The sequence below is a fragment of the Aythya marila genome (genome assembly GCF_965140915.1).
Source record: "Aythya marila genome assembly, chromosome: 6".
Taxonomy (NCBI): Eukaryota; Metazoa; Chordata; class Aves; order Anseriformes; family Anatidae; genus Aythya; species Aythya marila.
The window spans coordinates 8,883,018-8,895,142 of NC_139047.1; the positions used below are offsets into that span (position 1 = coordinate 8,883,018).

The 12,125-nt window shown below is 44.5% G+C and overlaps 1 protein-coding gene across 1 annotated transcript in view; it reads left to right on the forward strand.

Annotated features, from left to right (window-relative positions):
- Positions 1 to 12,125, forward strand: part of UBE2F (ubiquitin conjugating enzyme E2 F (putative)) — a 60,868-nt gene that overhangs the window by 31,764 nt on the left and 16,979 nt on the right. Inside the window, exons 8-9 of the mRNA XM_082763585.1 lie at positions 6,418 to 6,450; positions 8,090 to 8,152. Coding sequence (XP_082619711.1) covers positions 6,418 to 6,450; positions 8,090 to 8,152 — 96 coding nt within the window. The remainder of the gene's footprint in view (positions 1 to 6,417; positions 6,451 to 8,089; positions 8,153 to 12,125) is intronic.

Genomic DNA, 12,125 nt, shown 5'->3' on the forward strand with positions numbered 1-12,125 from the left:
ACAGGTCCTGCTGACAGCTTCCCTCAAAGCACTGGGAGTATTTGTAGTGTTTTCCCTTCATGTGGGCTGAAAAGAGCAGTCAAATAGCCAAGTATCTTGCAGTGTCATCTCTCCCCAAGCTCTGGAGATGAGCAGGGGTGTCCAGGTGTCTGCCTGGCTGGTTGAAGAAGGGGATTTCTGCTGAAATTAAGGCTTTTCCAGGTCTCATTTTGAATGCAGTGCATCTGCAGGCTGTTGTCTCAGCGTCGTTTTAGAGCCCACAGTACGTTAGCAAGTAACACTGCATTTCTTCATCTCCTTCCCACGGGCAGCTCCTGACCTGCTTGCAGCTCCTGGCCTGGCTGCAGGCTGCCTGCCTTCAAGCTGAGGAGGAAGAGGGACTGGTGGCAGGTTACAACAGCCCAGCAATAAAGCAAGTGGATAAATAAAGAAGAAACAGTAAATTTAGCAAGCAGGCAGCAGAGGCAGGTCCAGGAGAGAGGCTTTGAACCGGGAAAGGGTGGGTGGGTTGGGAACCAGGACAGGAGGTGCACCATTCTTCCAAATATAAGTGCCTTGGCGCTGGAGGAGCTCCAGGTGGTTCAGAGCCTTCTTTCTGGTGTAGTTTGGAGAGTGTTGCGGGCTGTTACACAGGGATTTCTGAACATCTGGGATGGTCACGAGTAAATTAGCTGGTTGCAGCTACTGCAAAAGGCACAGCTTTGTCACCAGTTACCTTTCCATGGTTCGTGTCTCCTTCTGTGAAGACAGTCATCTAAAGGAAAGTGCAGTGCAAAAGATTGCTGTTTTTTCAATATCTTTGCTCTCTAAAATGCTTAAAATGTCCATTGTTGTTGCTTTCACTACTTTCCTTTTCTCCTCCACCTCTAGAAATTGAATAAGCAGCAGACAAACGCCATCAGACCTCTAGTGTTCATTAAAGAGAAGTTATAAACCTCTGAATACGGTCTTCTGGGTAGATCTGACACAATTGTATTTTTCTCAAAATAAGCTTTGGGAAGTTTTTCTGCAGGAGCACGTTGTGTTGTAGCTTGATTTTATAAACCCATTTTACCAATTTTGTCAGGTTTGATTTTTCTCTCTGTACGTGCCCAAACCGGTGAAAATACTGACAGAAATCAATCTCCTGTGATAACTTCTGCTTCACAGAGAAAACTTCTGCAAATCCTTTTTTTTTTTTTTTTGCTCTTAAAGGGCTCTGGCATTTAAAATGTATTTAAATATTTGCTTTAAACACTGCCGCTGTTATTACTAGTGATTTTTTAGAGTGATTCAGTAGGATAGTGTAATTCAGTAGGCATTGTAAGCCTAATTAAACTCTGCTTGTTTTCCCCAAACCGTTGATTTCTGAAATGCCCAATTTGTGTTGAACTTCAATCGGTTGAGTAGTCTGGTCTCCAGAGGGCGATCGCTTCGGCATACATAATCAGCGTGGAGTAGTTCATTAAGAGTTCCCCTGGGAACAACTTCCCCCGGATTATCTGCTGGCTCCCGAGTAACCTTGGGGACAAAAGTCAAGGAGTCAGGAACAAAAGTAGGGGATTTTAGCTGAGCGCTCCTGCCTGCTTGGCAATGCACAGCTGCCTTAGCCTGGGAGAGGAACAGACGATAATTGTTCCTATTTCCTTCCCTCCAGTATGTTTGAGCACAGAAGCAGCCTTCCTCCTGTTTCTTTTTTTTTTTGTGTTTGCTAACTGGGGCAGCTCATGCCATTTAAGTTCCCCAGAGCCCTCCAAGTGAGCTGCTGGTATGGCTGGGGCTGCAAGCACATGAGGAGCCAGGTTGCTGCTGTGATAGAGGAAAGCTGACACTCCCTACATCCCCTTACTGCGGGTGGAAGCGGTGTTTCACCCGGCACGGGCATTTTGCAAGACATTTTAGCAATGTTACCTGCAAGATTAGAGGAGCAGGACAGGGGAAGCAATGTTAAACGCAGATTTTGTGTTTGGGAGAGGACTCTTTAGGAAGGAAGTGTGTGTTGTTTTTTTTGTGAACCAAGTTCTGCCACCTCTGGAATGAAAACTTGATGTTTTCTTAACTCCAATTATAAGTTTTGGACAGTCAGTTACAGATTATTAGTTGCAAATAGGTGGTTAATCCATGGGGAGAAATGCAAGATGTCCATGGAGGCATGTTGAAGAGGCAGAAAGAAGTCCTCCAGCCCCTAGGGAAGGTGGGTGTGGGTGGGATGAAGGATGCTCGGCATTGCAGGCTGAGATGGAGAGAGGAAGAAGAGCTGACAGAAAGTGAATGGAGCTGGAAATCATGCTGGGCTGGTCCGCAGGCAGAGAGGAGTGAGCTGCCCCCTGGCTTTCCGCATGCTGAGTTTGCAGGTGGGATTTTCCCTTTCCACATGGTGAGCTACGAAGCCTGGCATGCGTTTTACAGGAGCTGCCACTTCATTTTTTGAAGTCTCCCATCAGACGTCAGCTTGTTTAAGTGACTGCTGCTGCTGCTTTCATCGATCGGAATGGGTTAAACTGTTTGTACATAAAAAATGGCTTAGCAAAGGGCTTTAATTTAATTAGTCTAATAGATCAGAAATCCTCCTTGAATCTCTAAAGAAGTTTCTTTGATTGGAAGTTCATTAGCTGCTTTTGTCTGGCCTGTTCCCCGCTTAAATTAACGTACTACACATACTTTGCCTGCTCCAGGAAAGCCTTAATTTACAATTTCCATGTTTGCTCGCCCTTCAAAAGAACTGCTGTGTGGCTGTTTTCCTCCAGACGTCCGAAAGCCGGAGCTGAAGGCTCGTCTCTGACATGGTTTCAATGGCATCGCTTCTGTGAAGTGGTTGTGAGATGGGCCACGTGCGGTGTGCTCTGACTCACTGAGTTAGGGCCCCCTGCGAGCGCAGGGCTTGGAGAGTCCCCAGCCTCAGGAGAGGCTGCTTCAAAGGCTGTACTTAGCGTTTTGCCTCTTTCCTCTTGAACTTTAAGCGTCGCTGCAGCGGTGGATTTTTTTTTTCCCACTCATTCGGCGTGCCAGAAATAAACCTGCGGGCAGGGATTTCCTCTGACATCTCCCTCGGATGCAACACCGACTTGCCCACGAGTGAAAGGGGCACTTACAGAGGGTTATTTCCAACAGCCTGTTGATCTCTGAGCTGCTTGTGTTGGTTGACTTCACCATCGACACAGTTACAGTGCTGTGAGAAGGATGCTTTTCCTCTGTTACACCCTTTTTTTCACTTATACCCTTTTTTTCACTCACAATGGGGATTCAACCTGCTGGGCTCCTTGGTTCGGGTGTGATACTTGCGGCTCCCAATTAACAGAGCAGAAGGGAATTAAAAAAAAATGCCACCACTCATACCTGTGATGCTAAGCACATGGAAGCAAATAGAAAAAAATCATTGTGAAGGACACAGCCTCTCCAGTTCGCACTGTGAACGTGCAGATTCCCACGCTCGATTCTCTTTTAAAGGTGTTTTTTTCTGAAGTTTTGGGAGTGAGAAAAGTGTTACTGAAGCAGAGCAGCATAAAGACACAGATACTTAAGATCTGAAGGCAACCCCAGCCCCACATGTATATGAGATTAGTCATTAAAATTCTCGTACATAAAAACTTTCTGCTTTCAGAGCTTTTCAGCCAGAAGTTCAGTGGATGTTTGGAGCCAGGGCTGATACTTTACATTAAAGGAGAACTGAAGTTGAGCTTATTTGAACTGTTCAATCTGTTCTTTGCCTTGCAAATCCGTTCAGTTGGGCAGGAAAACATGAAGCATTGGGGCTCATCTGCATGCAGCTCGCAGCTCTGCCCAAGTCCGTAAAGCCAAGTGATGATTTTTGCAGTACAACACTGTCACGTTTTGCAAATCCCAAATGCTTGTTTCACTGCTGCTCAGCTGTTCCACCCCACCTCCCTTTCTCAGTACCCTAGATTGAAATCTGGGCTAGCCTCAAGCTCACGACAAGTGTTGTCCTCTAGTAATAATTTAGCATTACTTATTACGGAACCCTGCAACGGCATCAAATGAATCCAGCAAATCCTAAACCTTGAATTGGTGGAAACATATTTTAAGAATCTCGCACACGACTTGTTCAGGAAGAATAATAATCCTCCTTTTATGCTTTTTGGTCTCTAGAATGGCTGTGAGAACATACAGCACTTTGAAAGCTTACAGCCTTAGAGAGGGTTTTGCTATTTTTTTATATGATTCTCTGCAAAGCCAGCTTGAATTCAATAATCAAAAATCCTGAAGCCTTAAAAACAGGGTTTGACATCTGAGAATTTGGGAGCAATTCAGGGAGACAGAAAAATGTGGTGTTTACTGAATAATGCGGGAGACAAAACTGATAAAAACTACATTTCTGTCTTGAGCTGCAGCATCTACTTGCATATGCTGCAACATCTACTTGCTCAGGACTGCTTGTTGTGGAGCAGAAGTGGTGCTGTTTGGGGTTGTGAGCCTCCTCTTAGGGAGGCTCGGGGAAACCTGAGGCTGTAACGCTTGGAAAGGACACCTGAAAGGTAGGAGGAGGAGGTGAGCTGATCAGGGTCTTAGAAACCCTGTGAATGAGTTGCTTTTTTTGGCTGTTTTTAGCCATGCTGGTAGCTAACAGCCGTAAAGGCGTTGCAACCTTGGCAGTGCCATCTGGGCATTCAGGCAGGATTTGGAAACGGGCAGACCCCAGTGCACTAGGGTGAGCTGCTTGCACCTCTTTTGGATGTTTTCTAACACTCAGGATCCTAATTCTGCATGGCAGTCCCCAGCCACAGCCTGCTGCTACGTGCTGTGGACAAAAGCCAACCCTTAAAAAATTAATTTAATCTGGCTCCTTCAAGAGGAGGAGAGCAAAATCGCCGTGCTGTGGTGCTGCCACAGCAGGACACCAGGAAAGGACGAAATGAGGGCTTTCATCCACTTTTTGGAGCAGTCTTTCTATTATTTCCCAAAGACCTGCCAGCAGGGTTGGTTGGGAGTGGAGGTGACTGCTCAGTACTGCAGTCTTCAAATATATGGGGAGCTAATTTTTAGGTATCTCAGGTGTGCCCCTTTTTTTGCAGTTTGTGTTCATGCTGTCAGGGAGGGTGAGGAATATATTTGAAAGAGTCACTGTCCTCGCCCCAGCTGCTGGTTTCTGAGGCTCCATTAGGAGAAGACACAAACTAGAAATCCTCGGTGGCAGCGTCAGCTCTCCCGGGCAGCTTGGCGTCAGTAAAAGTAGCTGCACTGAGCACCTTGTTTCTGCAAGATCAAAGGAAAATGGGACTGTAAGAGGCTGTTGTTCAGATAATGCTGACATGGTGTCTTTTGCATTAGGACATAATTGGATAGATTTTTTAGGGGATGTGGATTTCTGTGGTCCTCCACTTTCAGCTAATGTGCCCAGAACAGGAAACAAGCAGAAATACGCTCATTTATCGGAGCTTTTTGGCTGTGGCTAGGCACTTTTTCCTTTGAGGCTATATTGTGAAGGGTGCATTTTAGCCAGGAAACAATTAACGGGTGGTCTTTGTCCCACCAGTGGAAATCAGGCGGCGTGGATTTTGTTGGTAGGCAGTCAAGTGGTAGCTGGCTGCAAGAGCAGGGCGTGCAGCGCTGAGCTTGCACGTTTGCCTGGTAGGTCCGAGCTCCAGTGCCCTGGCTTCACTGGGGTTTTGCAGCAGGGAAGTTTAGTTACGTTGCTGCTAAAGATTTATTTTTTTTCTCTATAAAGTCTTGGAGTTGGTGGTGGGTGATCCTTTTGAGCCCGTAATAATTAGTTTTTGTGCGTTGTCTTAAACCCTTGTAACTGAGGGTGTTGGCTCCTAGGTCAGTGCTAACGGACGTGTTTTGGAGATGCACGCCCCAAAACAAGCTGCATTTGCTGACACCAAATGAGGGAACATTTGGAGACAGTTTCCCCTGAAGCTTCCTGGTTTTAGCAACTGCAAATCCTCTCTATTCAAATATTTTTAAAATAGATGCTTAAAGGCAAGAAAATAATTCGAGATATAGGCTCACGTGAGGATGGTGTCACTCTGTGCTCATACTACATCAGTCTGTCTTCTCTTTCTTGACACAGTTTCAAATACTTGGCTGACATAACTTTAATTTTTTAATTATTAGACTTGATTGCTAAATTAAGTTTCATACCCATGGTTTGAACTAAGCACTGCAGTTCTCAGGTGGTGATATATAAGATATTCCTCCTCTCCTTGTGCAGAGAAGCCACAGGAATAAGGTTCCTGTATGCACAGGAAGATCTGAACTTTTATTTGAGTATTCAGTATTGTTTTTTTGGTGACTTGTAAATATCAGGCATCCATGAGATGTGGAAGCTTTTACAGTATTTTCATTTAAACTAGCAAAAGGCCTTAATCTAGATTTAATTTCCAGGAACTTAATGAATTAACATTTAAAAAATAGTTTTTCAGCTTGTTCAAAGCACCTGTAATGCATGCCTAACTGACCTTGCTTTTCTTTTTGCAGGATGTTGTCTGGGGATTAAACTCTTTATTTACTGTAAGTAAACAAATATTTTGCTTATCCACTTTCCCTTTTCCTGCCTGCTATGGTTTCAGCATCGCCTTATGTTGCCTCGTAAGGTTGTCGTTCCCTCAGACCTCAGTGGGTGTTGTGTAAATATAAAAATCAGTCTGTGCTTTTGTTAACTGCAGGACTCGTACAGATGGTCTGTAATGCCCATGTTTTCCTAGATTTTTACTTCTGGTTGCAAATCTATTACAGGATATTTTGGTAATGAGTTCCTTGGGATATTCCACAGGCTACGAGGTTCCTTCTGCTGCTTTGCCCGAACTAGAAATTCATCATCACTCAGAAAATTGTGTTGGTGTTTGGGTTTTTGAGAGCGATGTTTAGGGATTAATCACTGTCCTGCAGTCTCAGTGCTTTGAATACTTACATGCATGCTCAAGGGCATGCAGGGCAGGCTTTGAGAAACTTGGCTGAGGAGCACCTCCATGGGCTTTGGAGGTTTTGTTAGCCCCAGGCTGCTTCGGAGAGGAATAAGTTGATTTAGGAGATGGGGGAACATTGCCCTTTCAACAAAGAGTAACTGCATTTCACAGTTAGTGTCCCGTTGCATGTTAAGTAAGTGGAGGAAGATGAAATCCAGCAGAGGCACAAAGCAGTCCTTCAGTGGCAGAACTGCACATCCAAATAATCTGTTGGGCAAAGAGCAGCGATGGTCACACATCGGAGGCTTCAGGGATTCCTTGTGTCCTCTAAGAGTCATGCTTTGCAGCTTGCCTTTTATATTCCCCTCCCACCCTGCTTCTTAACAATAATTTGTCGTCGAAAAGCTGGCTTTTCCAGGGATAAGTCTGTATCTGTCAGCCATGCAGGTGAAAATGAGCCTGAGAGCAGCAAGCTGTTCTCACCTGTGAAATGGTGGCAGTCTTCAACCGGGGAAAATTGGCTTAGACTGCAGGCAGAATAGGGGTTTTTGTGTTTCAGCATTGTTTTTGTGATGATTCACCTGTTAGCAGCAGCTTGCCTTCCTTTGCTCTTAACCCTTTCTCCTTCCAGAGTTAATACTGAGATGTAAATTGATAGACCTGAGATTTATTTTGGCCGTTTCTGCTCTCTGCATCCCATGTGTCCTTAACTCCTGAGGTCTTCACAGTCCATTTCCTTCTGGGCCGTGTTTTTCCCTTGCCCTAAAATTTCCAGTCTATCAGGCTGTAGGTTAGAGAGAATGAAATTACTTTGCTACTGGAAGTGGCATTAAGGAAACTCTTCCTGCTTTATCAGCAGGCTGTTTGCAGGTCTGAACGTAATTAGGGTTTGCTTTACCCTTGAACAGAAATCAACAGCAGTTGTGCTTCCTGAAATTTTCAATGTCCCTTAAAAACTTCATTTAGTTACATTTATCTCTGTATGTGGCATGCAGCCAGCTTGGGGTCGAGTGCCTCGCTATGGTTATCCTTTAATTGACTTGTGATTCAGTTCGCAACCACCAAATTTATTTGCATTTACCTTTGTCAGGGATATCTACAAAGGTAGTAGGAAAATGGCACTGTGCTTTCTGGTCTTGTTTGCATTGCTTCATGTTCTTGTTCATTAGGGCTTAGGATTTCTTGTATAATCTCTGAAGAGAGTATGGGGGGAAACCCTATAATGTTCTCTGGTTCTTTTCCAGGATCTTTTGAATTTTGACGATCCCTTGAATATTGAGGCTGCAGAGCATCATTTGCGTGACAAGGTGAGTCAGTGGTTTATTTAAAGCATTTTGTTCCTAAACAACTCCACACGCTGTGCTCTGTGATTCCCAGTCAGTCCTTTTATAGCATTTCAGCTGGTACTTCAGGCAGTAGGGTGACTCAGTGTATCGGGGAGCAGATATTTAAACAAAAATGTGCTTTATCTGAGCAAGTAAACTCAACGTGGTCGTCTGTATTACCTTATGGTCAACAATTTGAGCATCACATCCCCGAAATAGATGGTCTTTTGCTTCTTGTTTCTAAGATTTTCCCTCAAGCTGCATATGCTCTGTGGAGCAAGCGACAGTGAGTTGTTTTGGCACAGCTACGTGAGCAGCCTTTAACTTAAAGGCCAGCAAGCACATCTCATTCTTCTCTTTCTCTACCAAAGTGCTACTTTTTCCTTCACAAGCCTTAACGTTGCATGCTTTTATTGACCCATAAGAAATTTGGAAGTGTTGGGGATGCGTACCTGTCAGCTGACATGGTGTGGTGGTAGAGATGAGCAAAAGTGGTAAGTTCCCTTACATGCATCCCTGCAATTGTATCACCGTGCATTATATGGGTGCTTACCTTCAGCATATCAAATTTACACACGGCTTGGTCAGGATCACTCATTTATTTAAGTTAAACTCTTCAGATACTTTTGGCGAGGTTAACCTTAAAGACTGAGCAAAGTTTCTAGGTAGGTATTCATGTGAAGAGTTCATTGAAAATGCAAATTGAGGCAGTGCACTTTCTTTATCTTACTCGGATTACAAGCTCATCTGTCCATCTGTTTATTTCACTAGACTCTGTAGCTAGTCTGGTATTCATCAGCATTTGCAGATGGGGTAAGACTGTTAGCCTAAGGTGGGAAAAAGTAGGTAGAAACCTCTTCTGGAAGTAGTTTTATTTCCAGTTGTGTTATACCACCTTCGTGCAGAGTGCCAGGGAGCCTTCCAAGCAGCAAAGCTATGAAAGTCTCAGGCAGGATACAGCTCGAGGAACAAAAGCAGGCTGGTGGAGGTGGCAGCACTGTCTTTGTTTGCAGTGCCAGACCGAATTGTTCCAACATTGTGCCAGGGTGTATGCCCCTTGGGAATGGTGAGGCTACGCACCTACTGCTGAGTGTCAAATCTGGCACCTGTAATAGAGGCTTGTGAGCCCTGCGAGGCATCAGACAGCCAGGCAGTAATGTCCTCTTCCCAAAGAACGGTGAAGAAAGCACTGTCCTGCATCCCCTGACCTTGCTCAGAAACTGGAAATCCGGGGAGCCCTAACAGGGGAAGAACGCAAGCTGCTTTTAAGAAGTCACCTTCCTCAGAAAAGGAGAGGCAAGCATTCAAAGTGCTGCTGCTCTAGTAGCATGGAAGCTTTTTCAGATACCAGCAGCTGCAGAAGTCGTGAAAGGGAAATTGAGTGGTTTTTTTGTCAGTCTTCTAAGTTAAAAAAAATAAAAAAAAAATGCAGAGACTATTTATTTATTTATTTATTAAACTCCTATGGAGATTCATTGCATTTAGTTATATGTGAAATTTGTGTTCTACCATGCTAACTTCTTTTGGTGCTTATCAGAATTTCGTCTTCAGTACACTTGGTGACACACACTGCTTATATTTTAACAGGTATCGTTCTGGGTTATCCAAAGCATGTCTCTACAGCATCACAAAACGAAACTAATAATGCTTATCTGGAGAGAATAACTTATGCAAGGGGGAGAAATGGCAGCTTTTACAATTAGCCTCAAAGGATATAATTGCAGCTTGAGTTAGTTTTTGTCTCTCTGAGGCATAGATGTCATGTAGTGTCTGAGCACTGCACTGGGAAGCGAAGCTGCTGTGCTGTGTCCCTCTCAAGAACATACTTGCAGTGCACAATGTGATTCATAAGAGAATTGTAATGAATTTTCCCTTAATGAATTTTCCCTGAGACACACTCATACATGCGTAACACAAATATACAGCTGGTATAAATGTAATATAGACGTGCACATATGCTGTGTACAGGTATGCAAGTATATCTGTGTGCAAATAGTTCTGGGTATGAATGGCTGTGCAGAGGAGATCTTGGAAGAAAATCCCTTTGGCCATTTGACAGTGTGGGACTATAAAAGCCAAACCAAATGCCCATCGAGTGGTCTTTGTGGGTCTCCTGGAGGAGATGGCTGTTTCACTGATGTCATTTCACATCACAGATCCTGGGATCCTTTTGCAGACCTTCAGGCTAAGTGTGGCTGCTTGAGAGGTTAGCAGATAACGTGAAGCCTGCCTCTGGTTATTTACAGTGTGGGGCAGGAGTTTGTTCAGCTCCCTGGGCCGGTGTTATGCCATCAAAACTGACGGGAAGTCGTGTTTGTAGTCACATCAGAGATATCAAACCCTTACTGCTGATTTTTGGAGAGCAGTTGTACCGTGTATGTTTGTGTTACAGACCGGGCTGCGAGGGATGGTTCTCCTCTCTCCCTGCTTAAGGCACTGCTTAATTTTTGCATTAGATCTCTGGCTCCTACCAGAGCACATAGCCATAGCTGTTGTAATATCAGGAAATTATACGAAATTCAGAGCTCAAGTTGAAATTAATTAATTAATTGCTGTAAAAAAAAAAAAAAAGTCTCATTTGATTGTTAGTGCAGCTTCAGCTCCTAACCCTCGAGCTCCTTCAGCTCGAGGAAGGAGCTGTCAGCTACTGAGCCTCTGCCCCTGCAGCTTCTGTCAGCCACTGATCATCGAGTCACCTTTAAATGCACTCTTCTTTGTTTCTACAGTTGTAATAATTCTACGTTTCGTCCCCAAATGTTCTGCTAGATCTCAGTAACTTTTGGGGAGGTCGTACAACAAACTTCAGCAGTCAACATCCATTTTCCTAAATGAGATCACCTCAATATTCAGCCCTCTACCTCTGCATCCACAGATTACCTGCTGAGAGCATCCCAAGGCCTTGCTGAGCCTCGTGGGGTGCTGCCAGCCCTTCCTCCAGCCCTCCCACCTCCCTCTGGAGCCTGCATTTGCCCTCCAGCACGTTGACTGCATCCTATCCAGTGTCTGTATTCCTGTAGACCTCCTGCCAACTTCCATGCTCATTTTTTTAAGACTGATCTTTGCAAACTTGCTGCCTGTGGCTTTCAGCTTTTAGTAAAGCATTTCTTAAAATTTGTAGCTCCCCTTCGCTCTTTTTTTCCCCTCTGCTTACTCTGCAAACAGTTAAAGTTGGCGTTGTTCGTTTCTGTCGTGTTGCTTTTGGGAACATCTGTGGTTTGCACATGACACTGCAGTTAAGTCACGATTGCTGGAAGGTAAGTGGCCATCCCCTTTTGTTTTAGGGCTCCATAAATCAGAATAAAAAGATGATTGGTGTCATTACATAAGCTGAGCAGCGTGTTTACCATGATTTAATCTTCTCAAGCTGATAAAATCTCATCAGTTTAGTGCTTTGAGTTTTCTGGTGGATTTTAAATAAGAACTTACTCGTTAAAATAACAACTTGCTGCTTAACTAGTGGCTTTGTATCTAGCAGAGAAGTCAGCCCCTCGTTAGGTGGATGCCAGAGCCATTGACTGTTGCTAAAATCGATTCCAGGGATTCCTGAGCACTCAGCGTAGGATCTGCTGGTTTGTGCAGTGAACAAACAGAGCATTATTGATTTGCCTTCCGTGGCAAACAAGCTGAGCACTGCAATAATAGGGCTGTGCCTTGGTAATGCAAAGCAGGATCAGCCCGGGAGTTCAGGACTTGTGTATTCCCTAGCCCGAGGTGCTGTGGGAGCCGCCTGCTATTTGTTAGCTGCAATCTAGAAAATACTTTCCACGCGTTCATCTGTCATGGGTGTTTGAAGATGCTATCTCAGGACACTGCAATTCCCTGGGTTCCTTAAAGGCTTCCTATCTACCACTGCCCTTATATTTCCTAGCAGTCTGCGTTTGCCAAAGCCATTTCAAAGCCATATGTGCTACCCAACAAGAAAATTCATTGCGCTGTTCACGTGGCTTCAAGTAAA